The following is a 14,778-nucleotide window of genomic DNA, read 5'->3' as shown; positions in this document are numbered from 1 at the left end:
CATTTCTTAGAGGTTTCTGAATATTTTGGCATACCTTAGAAAAAATTATGTGTGTGTGTAAGGATATAATTTTTTGTCCACGTTTTTGGGCGCACCGATCAACTGATTTGAATGGTTAAAAAAACATTCGATTCGAATTTATATGGAGATGTGCTGATTAGTTTTTGGCAAAGGCAGGTCCAGCCGTTTCGGAGATACGGAACAAAGAGTGTAGAAAATAGAAATGGAGTTTTTGAGATAACGGAGCATCCGATTTGAATGATTAAAAACATTTCAATTTGTAATGACTGTGAGAAGTGGTGATTAGTTTTTCGAAAAGGCAGGTCCAGCCGTTTCGGAGATACCGAGATAAATGTGCAAAAAATGGCAGTTTTTGAGAGAACTAAACATCCGATTTGAATGATTCAAAAAACTTTCTGCTTGTATGGACAAAACAATTGCTTTTGAAGATAAAAAATTATTACATCTTTTTTTATTCACCATAAAATATTTTTTTAATGTTGGATTAAAAATTCAAGAAAATACCCAGGCTAAGCATAGTCTAAGCGCCACTCTGGTACAAATATTTACCCAAGTGCGTTTAGACTGTTAGAAAATGCTGCCAAGCTAAGCACAGTATAAGTGAAAATGTCGCACAGAATTATTTTCATATGCGTTTAGACTGTGACTATACGGGAGCACTTTTTCAATTTTGTGTAAAAAAGGCAACTATTTTTTTTTTAAATTGAATTTGAAATGAAATGACGATTGTTAATGTTCTGGAGATCTGGAAATTGATTTATGATTTACATTTGATTTGCATAGATATAACAAGATAGCAAAAATAATGAAAGTTACAGTATTTGTAATAATATATTTGAAAACGTTTAAAATTTCTCGAATATTTCATTACGGTACGGGAAGTTCCAGCAATTTGCCTTAACAACGATGCCATACACCACTAGTTCTTCCTAAAATTGGTCTCATTTGCTTCAGCATAATCAAAAACACCCAGAAAACACAAATTTAGCAAATCTAGCTTTCCTTTGCATGTTTATTCATGCTTTATTGTTTTTATTCCTACTAACAAGTATTTTTATTTTTCCAGATATTTGCAAATCATGCTGCAAATTAAAAAAGAAAAATCATTACCACTGTGATATTTGCTATCAAGCATTCGTTGACCAAACCCATCTTCTAATGCATCAACAAACCCACTCTAAACCAGAACCAACAGAAACCTACCCTGATGAAGAAGTGTTAGATTACACAAAATCAGAAGATTTATCAGTAAAAAAGGATGATCCTGATAATAGTGAATCAGAACTTGTTATAGATGAAAAACCTTGCGAAGAACTGGAAGTACAAAATTTGTCTGTACCAAATTCTGTGCCAAGCCAGAATGGTAATGGGCCACATATAAGTCCTAAAGAAGACTTAGTGGCACCAGAAGATTTAACACAAAATTGTAAAACACCGAAATTACCGACAGAATCTCAACAACAGCCTGTTTTTGACCAGCACCTTGCTGATTATTTGAATTACCAAAAAATGCAATTTTATTTGCACAACTACTATCAACTCATGAACCAACAAATGTTGACACAAAATCCACCATCACAAATTCGACCAGAATTTCCATTTATGCCCGAATCATCACCAGGTTTAGATATTGGACACTTGAATGGACAACCTGTGAAACGACCTGCACCTGAACCCGAAAATCAGGACACAACACCAAATTTCAAGAAAATTAAAATCAGGAAGTTTAGCGAATTGGCTGATACGTCTAGTAATGGAAGTTTTAACGAGTTTCGTCCTATATCTGCACCTAATATAGTAGAATCGTCGCCTATTTTGAACCAAAAATTAATATCATCAAATTTTCCAATGGTTCAACACCTTATAGGCCAAGACGTGCACGCAGCCAATAAACCAAAAAATAACCGAATGTTCAAAGACGAACCTGTACCTAAAGGTTACCTAAAATTCAAATTCAACGAAGACTGCAATTTTATGAATTGCGGATATCGTAATCATCAAAGCCACTTTCATTGTATAAGGTAAACAGATAATTTTTTTACCCAACTTGTGTGATTTTTTTTTTTATTTACAACTGTCCAGTAAAGGACATTCAGTAAATTTAATGAATTTACAATAGTCCGCCGAAAAGGGACATTGTATACTACATTGACATGTTGGGAAAAACAACTCAGTAGTTGTTTTTTCCTTTCCATATAAAATTCACAATATTTACTTATTGAATAATTTCTTATAAATAATGATTAAGTTATCTAATTTTACAGTAAATTTTAACTATTTTTTTTCTTTAGGAATGATTGCTGTTATAGTTTCTGTGATAAAACGCGGTTTGTTCAACATTCTGCAAGACATGAACGTCTAGACAAATTAATGGGTGGAGATTTTAAACAATTCCGGGCTAATATGAGCTGTGGTTATGCTGATTGCGAATATAATAAAAATATCGGTAAGTGTAATAATAATATCATAACACTAAAAGCGGGGCGTGTAAAAATACCCGTCTCGAGAACTGGTCGAAGATTTTTACCGTAGGACATTTTTTGCGTTTCCTAAAACGACATGAAATTTTTATTCTGAACATTTTAATTTCTATACATTAGTAAAAGCTAGATAAAATTTACTAAGTCTAATAATAACTGTTATATACACTTGCATTTTAAATTTTTGAATAATGCGTAGTTGAATGAATTTAGTAGCTTCATAATTTGTAATATACGGATTTAGGACATTTTCCCGCATTTTCTAAATTAACTTTTAATTTTCATTTAGATATTAGCATACAAACTAGATAAAATTTACTACAGTTTAAGAAAAACTGTTATATACACCTCAATACTAAAAATTTGAACAATTCGTAGTTGAAATGCGGACTTTGATATTTTTATAATTTGTAACGTGTGAATTTAGTAAATTTTTTTACATTTCTTCGAATAACTTTTAATTTTCTTTTCGAACAATATAGTTTCTATATATCAGTAAAAACTACAACTTATTAAGAACACTTGGATATTAAATAATTGATATATTAAAAATTGGTTGGATATTAAAATTTTGAATAATTCGTAGTTGAAATGCGGACTTTAGTTCTTTAACAATGGATTGAGTTTTTTTTTTACTTTTTTTCAAATAACTTGTAATTTTCATTTGGGACATTATAATTTTCATACATCAGTAAAAACTACACAAAATTTACTAAAAACAGGGAAAAACTTTGATATCCTCTTGCATATTGAAATTTTGAATAATTCGTAGTTGAAATCAGAGACTTCAGTATTTCAGTATTTTCATCATGTGCAATATTTTATTACAGAACATTTTTTTACTTTTCTAACTTGAATAACTTTTAATTTTCGTTTCGTACATTATAATTTCTTTGCATTGTTAAAAACTAGATAAAATTTATTAAAATATCGTAAACTTGCAAACATCTGCATAATAAAATTTGGAATAAATTGCAGTCGAAAAGAGGACTTTAGTATTTCCATATAATTCGGGATATAAAAATCTAGGACATTTTTTTACATTTTTTAAAATTACTTAAAATTTTTATTCTTATTCTTATTGCAATTTGTTAACTTGAGAAAAAACTAAATAAAATTTACTAAAATTTAGTGAAAACGGTTTTATATACACGTATACTATAATTTAGAACAATTCGTAGTTGAAATGCAGACTTTAGTATTTTAATAATTTGTCTTATATAAATTTAGAGCAATTTTTTACTTTTTCCAAATAACATTTAATTTTTATCCTGGATAAAATTTTTTAAATTAATAAAAACTAGATAAAATTAACTAAAATGTACTAAAACCTACTATATACAGTTATTAAAATTTAAAATAATTTGTAGTTGAAGTGCGGACTTTAGTATTTCTATATACCCCAATATATAGATGTAAGACATTTTTTTATATTTCCTAAAATGTTTAAAAATTTAATTCAAAAACATCAGTAAAAACTAGATAAAATTTACTAAACTCTAGTAAAAACTTTTATATACCCTTGGATACAGAAATTTTGAATGAAATAAGTTGTGATAGCATTAAAGAGGCACTTTTCTATTTCGACTGCGTTATATAACTTCCTCGTTAATTTTATGTTGTTTATTTTTTTTCAAATAAGATTTTTTATATAATTTAAATCGTTTTGATTGTCATTTAAATTAAAAGTGTATAATATAAAATTTCAGACTGTATTTAAGTGTATTTAGTTGTTAGAAAAATGTATATAGCGGATAAGATAAAAAAATTGTATAGAATAGAAAATTATTGCATAGAATATAATGTATTGTAGTAGGTGGCTAAATGCTCAAAGTTAGCAACGCCATTAAATAAAAAAAAAGAATCTGTAAAGGAAAAATCATTTAATGACTATATATTTTATTTCAGGTCCAAATAACAAGTCATCCCACTTCCATTGCCAAATCTGCGACTTCATATGTTCCGATACAAACAAAGTAGTTGCTCATAGACGTCAACATAATAAGATGAATCAAATAAAAAGTGCAGGTTTCGAAAAATTCACACCAGGAATGGATTGCACACGAGGTGCAGGTGGAAATGAAAATTCTGATGGATCTCCAAATGAAGGTTCGACCAGGGCCGAATCGGGCAGTTGCGTTCATAATATGAAACAAACACATTACCATTGTCTGGTGTGCAATTATGCAGTTTTGGGCCTGGCGCAAATGTCTGCACATAAATTTAGACACATGGAATAAACATGTAGTATAGATGAAAATTATTTTTTATAGTACTATTTAATATGAAATATTTATTTTTATACCCCTTGTACATATATTTAAGTCAATGAATTCTAAAAAGTATTCTAAATGATTTTTAATGGTGTTTTTGAAACAACTAAAAATATATACTGAAAGTATTTATGAAATGCCTTGGTAATGAAATATTGATATCTATATACTTAATAAATTTGTAACTTTTTTATATTCAAAGATATCAATTATAGTGATAAACACAAATAACGTGTATAGGCAAAAGTGCTTTTTTGAAAAATATATAATAAAAAAGTATTTTTATATACGAACATTATTTATAATAAAGTGGGAAAATATTATTAAGTATTAAATGACACAGTAATATTTATATTGTAATATTTTTGATAGTCATTCCCAAAAAAATCTTGAACATCATAATAAATATAGTTTAAGAATTTATCTGCCAAATAATATATAAGATATAATTTAGTTTAGAAATATTTAATATATTGCATGTATATAAGAATTGAGCTATGCATTAAATATACAATTACCATAAGACTTATATTTTGCTAGAAGACTCACTTAAAAATATAATATATTATTATGAAATTGATAAATGTACAATTGTGATTAATTTTACTAGACATCAAATTAATTTGTATAAGTTTATTCAGAATATATAGTAAATGCGAAATGCACAATATATTATTAGTTTTAAATGAATATAAATAGTAATTGTTGCACTTGAGAAGATAATTAGCCATATGAATAAAATATTATATGTATCCATCATGTGCCATTTTGTACATATTGTATTTGAATGAATTTATAAAACTAAAGTTTATATATGCATAATACATTGTTATTTATGAATAGACGGAATTCTTATTTCAAGTTCTCATCATATTGCAAAAAAAACGATTTCAGGGCAAATTTGAAATGAAAAAATTAAAATAAGTATTCAAAATTTTTTAGAAAAGATTACTGATATTTGAAATGTGATACGAGACGTGTGAAAATGTGGGTATCATATTAAAATTTATCAGGATCATAGGATAATATTGAAGAAAATTGGAATGTTTATTCAATATTTTGAAAACAAATTAACACACTATAAAACGGTGCCAAATAGTTCTGGGACATTTTAAATTTAATTAAAGTGACAAGCAAATGGGTTTAAATTATAAAAATTATTTTGACAGAATTAAACAAGAATGTTATATAAGAATGTATACGAAATATATAAGTGCCTCTTTAACACTATCACAAATCATTTTAATCAAAATTTTCATATCCAAGTGTGAATAATAGTTATCACTAGATTTTATGAAATTTTATCTACTAATTAAATGAATTATAATGTCCAAAAGGAAATTAAAAGTTATTTGAAAAAAAAAAAGTAAAAAAATGTACTGAAGTCCTTGCAATATATAGAAATACCAAAGTCCGCGTTTCAAGTAAGAATTATTCGAAATTTTAAAATACAAATGTATATAACAGTTTTTACTAGATTTTAGCCAATTTTATCTAGTTTTTACTAATGTAAACAAATTATAATGTCCGAGAAGAAAATTAAAAGTTATTTGAAAAAAAAAAAAAGTAAAAACTGTACTAAATCCCTTGCTATATATAGAAATACCGAAGTCCGCATTTCAACTACGAATTTTTCGGAATTTTAATATCCAAATGTATAAAACAGTTTTTACTAGATTTTAGTAAATTTTATCTAGTTTTTACTGTTATATATAAAACGAATTGGGGCAAAATTTCTAAGGTAATCAAACAAATGTTTCAAATTCACTTCTTGCATAAAAAATGTCCCAGACAATTTTATTCAAAAATTTATTATGTAAGTGTGTACTATAATTATCACTAGATTTTAGTAAATTTTATCTAGTTTTTACTAATGTACACAAATTAAAATGTTCCGAATTAAAATTTCAAGACATTTTAAGAAATGTAAAAAAATGTCCTATATTCCAATACGTAGGCTAAATGAAAAACTGAACACTAAATCAATTGTCTATCCAAACAAAAACCACCAGCAAATTTAAAGTTAGTAATATTTAAAATGGTAAAAATACCCGGCTGGTATATTTATTTGCTCCTCTTGTAGCATGATATATATTTTTATAACTCCAATAAAATTTTAAAAATAAGTTTTAATAGAAGTAGTCACTAATTTTATTTTATTATTTGGGCTCACATACTTTTGTACTTTCATTTAACTTAAAACACACTTGCTATGTATATCAAATGTAAAACCAATTCCTTAAAATACGTTTATTTATGCACAATTTTACTTTAAACTAATATATTTCTTTACTTCTTTGAACCTCCAAAACCTGAAAAACCCATGATCGAAGCAAGTTCTTCCTGACCTTCACCGACTTCTTCTTCAGCTTCTTCAAGTTTTCTTTTCCGTTCCCTTCGTTTTAGCCTCCTGTACTCCTTCTGTCGTTCTTCTTCTTCTTGGGCTTCACGTATCCGAACTTCTAACTCTACGTCTTTCTGCTTCTCTTCCATTTTTTTCTTGTTTGTCTGAAACCTCGCTTTCACCTGATAAAGGACACTGAATTTCTTAATAATTTTTCCCATGTAAAGAAATAATGATAAAGGAATGATGCTGATTTTCTTAATAATTGATCCTGAATTGAACTTGTAGTGTTGTAAAAAATTGTGCGTCAAAAGAGGTGATGATTTTTAAAATGTAGAACACCAGCTTAACTTGAAATTTAACAAAAAAGCCATGGAAGACTAAACATTCAATGTAAACTCTTTTGTCAGTCTTGTAATACAAAGATAAATTGGTAAGAGTGAACAGTTATCAAAAAAGATCTTCTAGGCGTAAACTCCATATCATCACAGTGAATTTAATATTTTATTTGTAATATTTTTATTTGTATTTGTATTTTATTTTTATTTTATTTTGATTAATATAAAACTTTTCATTGTATTTAAATTACTTGCAAGTTCCCAGTAATTAAGATTCATAAATAAATATATTATTCTTTGATTAAATGAACAAATAAAGTACATAATGTGTATGAGAAAAGTAATATAAGACTCCAATAGTAAATGATATATAACAAGACGCAAATAATTAAATATAAACACACCTAAAGTTTGATTGCTCAAAGTATAACATTTAAATTATCTAGATAATATGCAATAATTCAAAGCAAATGAGGTGTCTGAGATAATTTTAATAATGCAAACAAAACGAATAACATATGACTATTATTACCTGATCCAATGTACTCCGTTCAACCCTCATCGACATCCCCAGATTCCTCTGATGTTTCTTGCCATTTATGTGATCAAGAAAGTTAATCGAATCCTTAACAACACAATCACAGACATTACAATAATAGCCCCCCGACTGAGAGTTGGGTGTACTTTTATTAATGACAACACTTTTGCCCAAGCGGCTCTCTAAATCAACTTTGTAATCTCTCTGTTTCAGGTATTCCCTTTGGGCTGGGGTTTTGGAAGAGGTATCATCATCACTTTCACTGTCATCACGGAGACGTTCTGCAGCAATTCTTTCATATTCATCTTTGTCCCATTTGCGACGATGGTCATCAGGTCTCATCGACATGGTAAAGGATAGATAATAAATATCTTTTGTTGTGACAATATAACCTATAAAGTGTAACAGCACTTTTAGTACCTAACTTAAGTGAACACCAACAATTTTTGCATGCACTAATCAAATACTAACTACTATATGACTTAAACTTAATTAAACTATTAATGAACTACATCAAACCTTGTTTATTATTACACGGCAGCCATATTGACAACTGTCAAATTAAATTATTTATTTTTAACAAGATGGCCGACCCTAGAATGGCCGACCTTGAATTCACTTTCACGAACTTCACTCTTATCATAACTCTGCAGAGTTTGACAGCTGAAGTGCACAATTTTTTATTGATTGACTTTTAATTAAATTTAATTATGTAAAAACAAGAGTTTTCTTGAAATATATCTCATAAAAATCAACAATGGTTGTGATAAAAGTGACAAATGTTGAAAGAACCAAAAAAGTCGGGGTAGTTGCCCGAAATTTGGAAGAATTCCACCACAAAGTTATGACGAAGTACAAGGTAAGGGGTAAAGGATAGTTATTTATTTATTTTTCTAGTTTAAAGTTTAATTTTGCAAAAATTAACGTGTTTGATTGAATATATAGCAAATGGTTTTATAAAATATACATGAAAGTAGCTTGAGGCTTGATAGTAAAATACAATATATCAAAAATTTGTTTAGAGGTTAGGCTAATGTTATTTTTAATGTTTTATTAGTTTATTTTTGATATTTTATTAAAAGTTAAAAAATCTATATTAAAGCCTAAGCAATTGATTTATATGAAGCACCATATATCAAATCATTTTGAAATTATTCAATACTGGTTTTTATATCCGGATAATTTTAATGTTTTACGTAAAACCTTTCAATTGTCTTCGATAACAACATATAACTCAGATCTTTAATTTTGACATTAAAGAAGATTTGAACACTCAAGATATCTATAATATCAGATCAAGATATCTAATTTAAATTTCAAGTATCGATAACTTTTCTACACTTAGATGTCCATTTCGACTGAATTTGTCTTCAAATTGTGTTTCCATCTGAAATTGCATTTGAGTTTTAATAAAATTTATATCACTGAATGATTTATTATGTAAAGCACTATGAATTCAATCATTTAGTGATAATTAAATAACTGTTTTAATATTTGGATAATTAAAACATTCAAATTTTCTACGATATCAACATATAACTCAGATATCTTCAATTTTGACATCAAAGAAGATTTGAATAGTCAAGATATCTTTAATTTGATACTAAATAAGTGTGAAAATTTCAAGTATTGATAATCTTTTCTACGCTTAGATGCTCATTTCGACAGAATTTGTCTTTAAATTGCGTTTGCATCTGAAATTGCAAATCAATTTTAATAAAATTTGTATTACTGAATAATTTATTATGTGAAGCACTATTAATTCAATCATTTAGTAATTATTAGGTAATAGTTTTAATGTTTGGATAATTTTAATATTTTTCTTAGAGCATTCAGATTTTCTTCGATATCAACATATAGCCCACATAATTTCAATTTGATACTAAATAAAGGAGTAAAGTTACATTTTCTACAAATATCAATAATCTTTTCTACATATAAAAAACTTTCAATATTCATTTCGACAGAATTTGCTCTTGAATTTAGTTTTCATCTGCAATTGCAAAGAAATTTTGATAAAATTTATATCACTGAATAATTTGTTATGTGAAACACTATCAATTCAACAACAATTATGACTTAAATATCCAGATAATTCAAACGTTTTACTTAAACATTCAAATTTTCTTTGATGTTAACATATATTTTTATTTAATACCAAATAAGCGAGTAAAGTTACACAGTCTTGTATTACAAGTAATAATGTTCTTTTCTACAAATAAATAAGCTTTCAATTTTTATTTCGATTGATTCATTTGCCCATTGAGTTTTCATCTGAAATTGCAATTTAATTTTAATGAAGTTTATATAAGAGTTAAAGTGACTGAATAACTTTTTATGTGAAGTTCTATTAATTCACTAATTTTTAAATGACTTAATAATGCCTGGATAATTCAAATGTATTACAAAATATTCAAATTTTCTTTCATGTTAACGATATCACCCTGATATCTTTATTTTGATATTAAATAAGCGAGTAAAGTTACTTATTCTTGTATTACAACTATCAACATTCTTTTTTATGTATAAATAAATCTTCAATACTCACTTTTCACTGATTTTGCTCTTGAATTGTGTTTTCGTCTAAAATTACAATTGAATTTTGATAAAATTTATATCACTGAATAATTTATTTTGTGAAGCAGTATGAATTCACATCGAAATTATTGAAAAATGGTTTTAATGGCCAGATCATTTAAATGATTCAGTTAAACATTCAAATTTTCTTTGATTTTTCATATAAAATTAATTTGATACTAAATAAGTGAGAATAATGATAATAATATCCCGATAAATATTTTATTTCTGATTCAAATTTTCTTTGATGTCATCATATAACACAGATAATTTTAATTTCATACCAAATACACCAGAGTTAAAGCGACTGAATAATTTATTATGTGAAGCACTATTAATTCAACAGCTTTGCAATTATTGAATAATGATAATAATATTCGGATGATTTAAATGTTTTACTTACTAATCCCAGATAACTTTAATTTCGTACCAAACAAACGAGTAAAGATACATATTCTTGTATTACAAGTATCAACTACATTTTCTATGACTACTCATTTCAATTTAATTTACCCTAAAATTGTTTTCACGTACAACTTCAAATCTTATCTTTGCAATATGAACGAAAACACTGTAAGACTTAAAAATTATCAATTTTCTAGTAGAAATTTCTGACTACTAAAGTCATGTATTTTATTTACAGTTGACCGATAAACAACTGATGAAAGACGTAACATATCATTTAACTTCTGATGGTGTCTTGATCGATTGTGATGAATATTTTCAAACCCTCGAACCACAGACATCTGTGATGATGGTACTCAAAGAACAAAAGGATTATATTAAAACAGGCATGGAAAGATATTGCCACATTGTAGAAAGAATAGATTTATATTATTAATTTAAAAATTCACACTCTTAATATAATATATAAAGTTTTCTTACTTTGATTTTTTAAATCTTTAATTAGATTTTGAGTTTCTTATGGAAAACATCAGGGTGTGGCAAAAAGATTATCTGAACGCTGGAAAAAGTGTTGAGTTATTCATAAAGCAAAATAATGATAAAATCTTTTCTGAAATTTTTGCTGCTCTTAAAAGCTCTAAACTTGTACCTCATCATGAACGAATTGGGATATCTGATAAATATCTGAAACATGATTGTATTGAAGATAAACTTTGGTTTGAAGGTATTATTATTTATAATACTAGATGATTTAGAATATTTTGAAGACTTGTTGGTGTTTTACTCGTAGGTTTGGAAACAAATGCTAAAACTAAAGAATTGTACATGTTTAAAAAAGCACAAGACCGTATTCGTTCCTACTTTTACAAAACCAAAGACGATCTCTATCACTCTACTGAATATAGAGAAAATAAACTTGCAAAATTAGAAATCGACTTCTTGATTAATAATTTCAAAAAATGGTTGATACATTACGGATTTTTCGGACACATTTTCGATAGAACTAAATACACACAAATAAATAAATTGGACGAAACCAAAGCTGATGATAACATACTAAAAGCAAAAAAATTGAAACTAATGAAAGACGACAACAACTTGACAGTTTTGGAAAAAAGTCTTGCAATCTTTCCTTTGAAAAAAACTGCAGTTTGCGATTCTTTCGGAAAATTTTCATGTCAAGGCGCTTGGAATAAAGTTTGCTGCATTTATGGAGATCATGTCATCAACCCTTATATTTCGAGAGAGTATCGAATTTTGTTTCAGGTAGAAAAATATAATTATTTAAGGTAATAAATAATTATATTTTTCTTATCACATTTAATTTACCAACAGACTTGGAACTTGGATCATCAGGTGGAAAAGTCGCGTACGGTCATTCCAAATATATTAAAAAATGTTAAATATTTGATTGATGACCAGGCTACATGTCTTGTGCACCCTGATAGACCAGCAGTTCACTTAACTCAGGTAAAAAAATATTTTTAGCCTAAAAAATTTCTCTGTAAATGTGGAAGTATGTGTATACAACTGAAATAGGGGGGGGGGGGAGGTATCTAATAAGATATCATTTAGCTGAATTTAAAAAAATCCAAAATTTTATTTAACGTAAATTTTAAAATTTTGTTCGAAAAATTTTACTTAACTAAAAATATATGTGATGTTTTATTGGGAAAGTTGGGTAATTTTGAATATCACGACGTATTACCAAGAAGGAGAGGGTTCAAAAATCCTTAAAAAATCGATCACGTGATTAAGGGACACTCCCTAACAAAAATTATATGGATCGTTTACCCACTGCAAAGCATGCCACATATAATATAAAAGTTTCTGGGACATATTGATTGTGAATCTGAAACTGATTTCATTTGAATTGAATTGGCACATTTGGATATTCCAGGATTTCATATATTATTGCCGCGTTTTTTATAATATAATTAATTTTTTGAATTACGAAGCGACATCCGAACACTCATTTTTGATTAGGCTGTGGCATGTCTAGCAAATAAAGTAGTATTTTCAAAGTTTTTTGAAAAAATTTACATCTTTGATTTTATAGTCATAGATTTGTATTAAGTCACCAGTTTGGCTGGGACAGTCCCGGATTTACATCTTGTGTCCCGGGTTTTTCTAAAAGCAATATTTATCCTAAGTTTAGATTTTTTGTCCCGGATTCTCCCGAGTTTTCGAAATGTATAGGTATAAATTGAATCTTAATTCTTACTTCTTAAATTACAACTACCTATCAAATAATCTGAAAATGTTCTGTACAAATAGCCTCTCACATTTATAATTCTGAACTTTCATTTTCAATTTTACGAACATTAACAAAAAACATGAAAATTGAATTTTCCGACTGTCTGGAGTAAGTGCTAAATATTTTTAAATAATTATGAAGAAAATTGAACAAAATTTTATATCAAGTTTGAAAGCTGAAAAAAAAACATAGATCCAAAAATATAAGATAAAACATTACATAATCGAATAACAAAGTTCTTAGTCAGTAATTCTGATTTAAAAAAATTACTCACTTTAAAAAGATGGATTTTTGTTGCATTTTCAAATAGAATTTGTTATTTTAATATTTTTACAATTTTTTGTCCACGTTTTTGGGCGTACGGATCAACCGATTTGAATGGTTGAATTGATAGAGAGATGTGTTGATTAGTTTTTGGCAAAGGTCGGTCCAGCCGTTTTGGAGTTACAGAGCAAAGAGTGCAGAAAATAGAAATCGAGTTTTTGAGAGAACGGATCATCCGATTTTAATCATTCAAAAAACATTCAATTCGTAATGATAGGGAGAAGTGGTGATTAGTTTTTGGCAAAGGCAGGTCCTGCCGTTTCGGAGATACGGAGCTAAATGTGCAAAAAATTGCAGTTTTTGAGAGAAATAAGCATCTGATTTGAATAATTAAAAAAACGTGATTGTTTTTGGATTTTTTTTTCAATTTTTTTGAATTTCAAAAAAAAAATTAATATCGATAATAATTCAGATACTCAAAATTTTAATTCGGTACGGGAAGTTCCTGCAATTTGCCTCAAGGCACGATGCCATACACCACTAGTTTAATTACTAAAATTACTAATACGAACCTTTACAGTTTGTGGTAGAAGGGTGAAATTTTATGGCTGTAAGTGCCTTTAAAAAAAAATCAAATTCGGCCAATTTTTACCACTTTGGGGTATAAAAAATAGATTTTGACCTCAGTCATCCCGAACGTGATTACAAAATTTCATAAATGTTTCAGAGAAATATTATCAATTTTTTTCAGGTAATATATTTTTTGGAGCTATTCACTATGGCAAATTTGAAACTAGTTCATATAGTTTGTCATGACAAAAAAGCACATGAATTGCAATCTTCTGGAGGTTGTTTGTGTGCAGAATGCCATGATCAGGAACAAAAAAAGATGTCGTTTTAAATACGGTAAGAAAACGATAAAAATAATTTCAGTTTATCAAGATTTTATGAATCTCAGATTGCTAAATGCTTTTCTTGATGAAAACAGTTATCAAATCAGCTTACGCTTTATATGTACCTAATTTAAAAAAATGAATAGTGTGTACATATAAATATATATTTATATTTTCTGACTATATTTTTATAAGACAGAATATATTTTTAATATCACTTTAGCTAACAATTAATTTACAAACTTCAATTTGTGATATTTTTTGAGCTCTGCTCATGTTAATTTTAATAGTTGAAACATAATCTAAACTTTAAATATATAAAACTATTATATATATATATATACAAAAATATAATAAATAAATGTTAATAATATCTCTGTAAACAGTC

General features: G+C 27.5%; 4 protein-coding genes across 4 annotated transcripts; 3 read left to right on the top strand and 1 right to left on the bottom strand.

The window, feature by feature from the left end:
• The first annotated feature begins 1,812 nt into the window (after positions 1-1,812).
• Positions 1,813-4,741, top strand: LOC113374065 (zinc finger protein castor homolog 1-like). Its single transcript, XM_026614320.1, has 3 exons — positions 1,813-2,042; positions 2,313-2,473; positions 4,410-4,741. The coding sequence occupies exons 1-3, from the start codon at positions 1,870-1,872 to the stop codon at positions 4,739-4,741; spliced, it is 666 nt and encodes a 221-aa protein (XP_026470105.1). The 5' UTR covers positions 1,813-1,869.
• A 2,183-nt stretch (positions 4,742-6,924) lies between these two features.
• LOC113372492 (zinc finger matrin-type protein 2-like) lies at positions 6,925-8,542 on the bottom strand. The gene is made up of 3 exons (XM_026612829.1): positions 8,514-8,542; positions 7,989-8,386; positions 6,925-7,300 (listed from the first exon to the last, which is right to left on the bottom strand). Exons 2-3 carry the CDS (start codon positions 8,340-8,342, stop codon positions 7,064-7,066), a joined length of 591 nt encoding a protein of 196 aa, XP_026468614.1. The 5' UTR covers positions 8,343-8,386; positions 8,514-8,542; the 3' UTR covers positions 6,925-7,063.
• Positions 8,543-8,745: 203 nt separating this feature from the next.
• Positions 8,746-11,412, top strand: LOC113373358 (cell death activator CIDE-A-like). The gene is made up of 2 exons (XM_026613664.1): positions 8,746-8,853; positions 11,215-11,412. Exons 1-2 carry the CDS (start codon positions 8,752-8,754, stop codon positions 11,410-11,412), a joined length of 300 nt encoding a protein of 99 aa, XP_026469449.1. The 5' UTR covers positions 8,746-8,751.
• Positions 11,413-12,056: 644 nt separating this feature from the next.
• On the top strand, positions 12,057-14,398 carry LOC113373356 (DNA fragmentation factor subunit beta-like). The gene is made up of 3 exons (XM_026613663.1): positions 12,057-12,242; positions 12,312-12,446; positions 14,249-14,398. The coding sequence occupies exons 1-3, from the start codon at positions 12,057-12,059 to the stop codon at positions 14,396-14,398; spliced, it is 471 nt and encodes a 156-aa protein (XP_026469448.1).
• Positions 14,399-14,778: the final 380 nt, after the last annotated feature.

Source organism: Ctenocephalides felis, unplaced genomic scaffold (genome assembly GCF_003426905.1).
Source record: "Ctenocephalides felis isolate EL2017-DRISC unplaced genomic scaffold, ASM342690v1 CF-g0.4_SCAFFOLD_01604, whole genome shotgun sequence".
Taxonomy (NCBI): domain Eukaryota; kingdom Metazoa; phylum Arthropoda; class Insecta; order Siphonaptera; family Pulicidae; genus Ctenocephalides; species Ctenocephalides felis.
This window is presented reverse-complemented; position numbering and strand designations above follow the sequence as displayed.

Coding starts and splice junctions, on each gene's coding strand:
- LOC113374065 (XM_026614320.1), top strand. CDS start 1,870: ATGGTTCAACACCTTATAGGCCAAGACGTGCACGCAGCCAATAAACCA. Junction 2,043..2,312: donor AGCCACTTTCATTGTATAAG/GTAAACAGATAA, acceptor TTTTTTCTTTAG/GAATGATTGCTGTTATAGTT. Junction 2,474..4,409: donor TAATAAAAATATCGGTAAGT/GTAATAATAATA, acceptor ATTTTATTTCAG/GTCCAAATAACAAGTCATCC.
- LOC113372492 (XM_026612829.1), bottom strand. CDS start 8,342: ATGTCGATGAGACCTGATGACCATCGTCGCAAATGGGACAAAGATGAA. Junction 7,301..7,988: donor AACGGAGTACATTGGATCAG/GTAATAATAGTC, acceptor GTCCTTTATCAG/GTGAAAGCGAGGTTTCAGAC.
- LOC113373358 (XM_026613664.1), top strand. CDS start 8,752: ATGGTTGTGATAAAAGTGACAAATGTTGAAAGAACCAAAAAAGTCGGG. Junction 8,854..11,214: donor AAGTTATGACGAAGTACAAG/GTAAGGGGTAAA, acceptor TTTTATTTACAG/TTGACCGATAAACAACTGAT.
- LOC113373356 (XM_026613663.1), top strand. CDS start 12,057: ATGAAAGACGACAACAACTTGACAGTTTTGGAAAAAAGTCTTGCAATC. Junction 12,243..12,311: donor AGTATCGAATTTTGTTTCAG/GTAGAAAAATAT, acceptor ATTTACCAACAG/ACTTGGAACTTGGATCATCA. Junction 12,447..14,248: donor CAGCAGTTCACTTAACTCAG/GTAAAAAAATAT, acceptor AATTTTTTTCAG/GTAATATATTTTTTGGAGCT.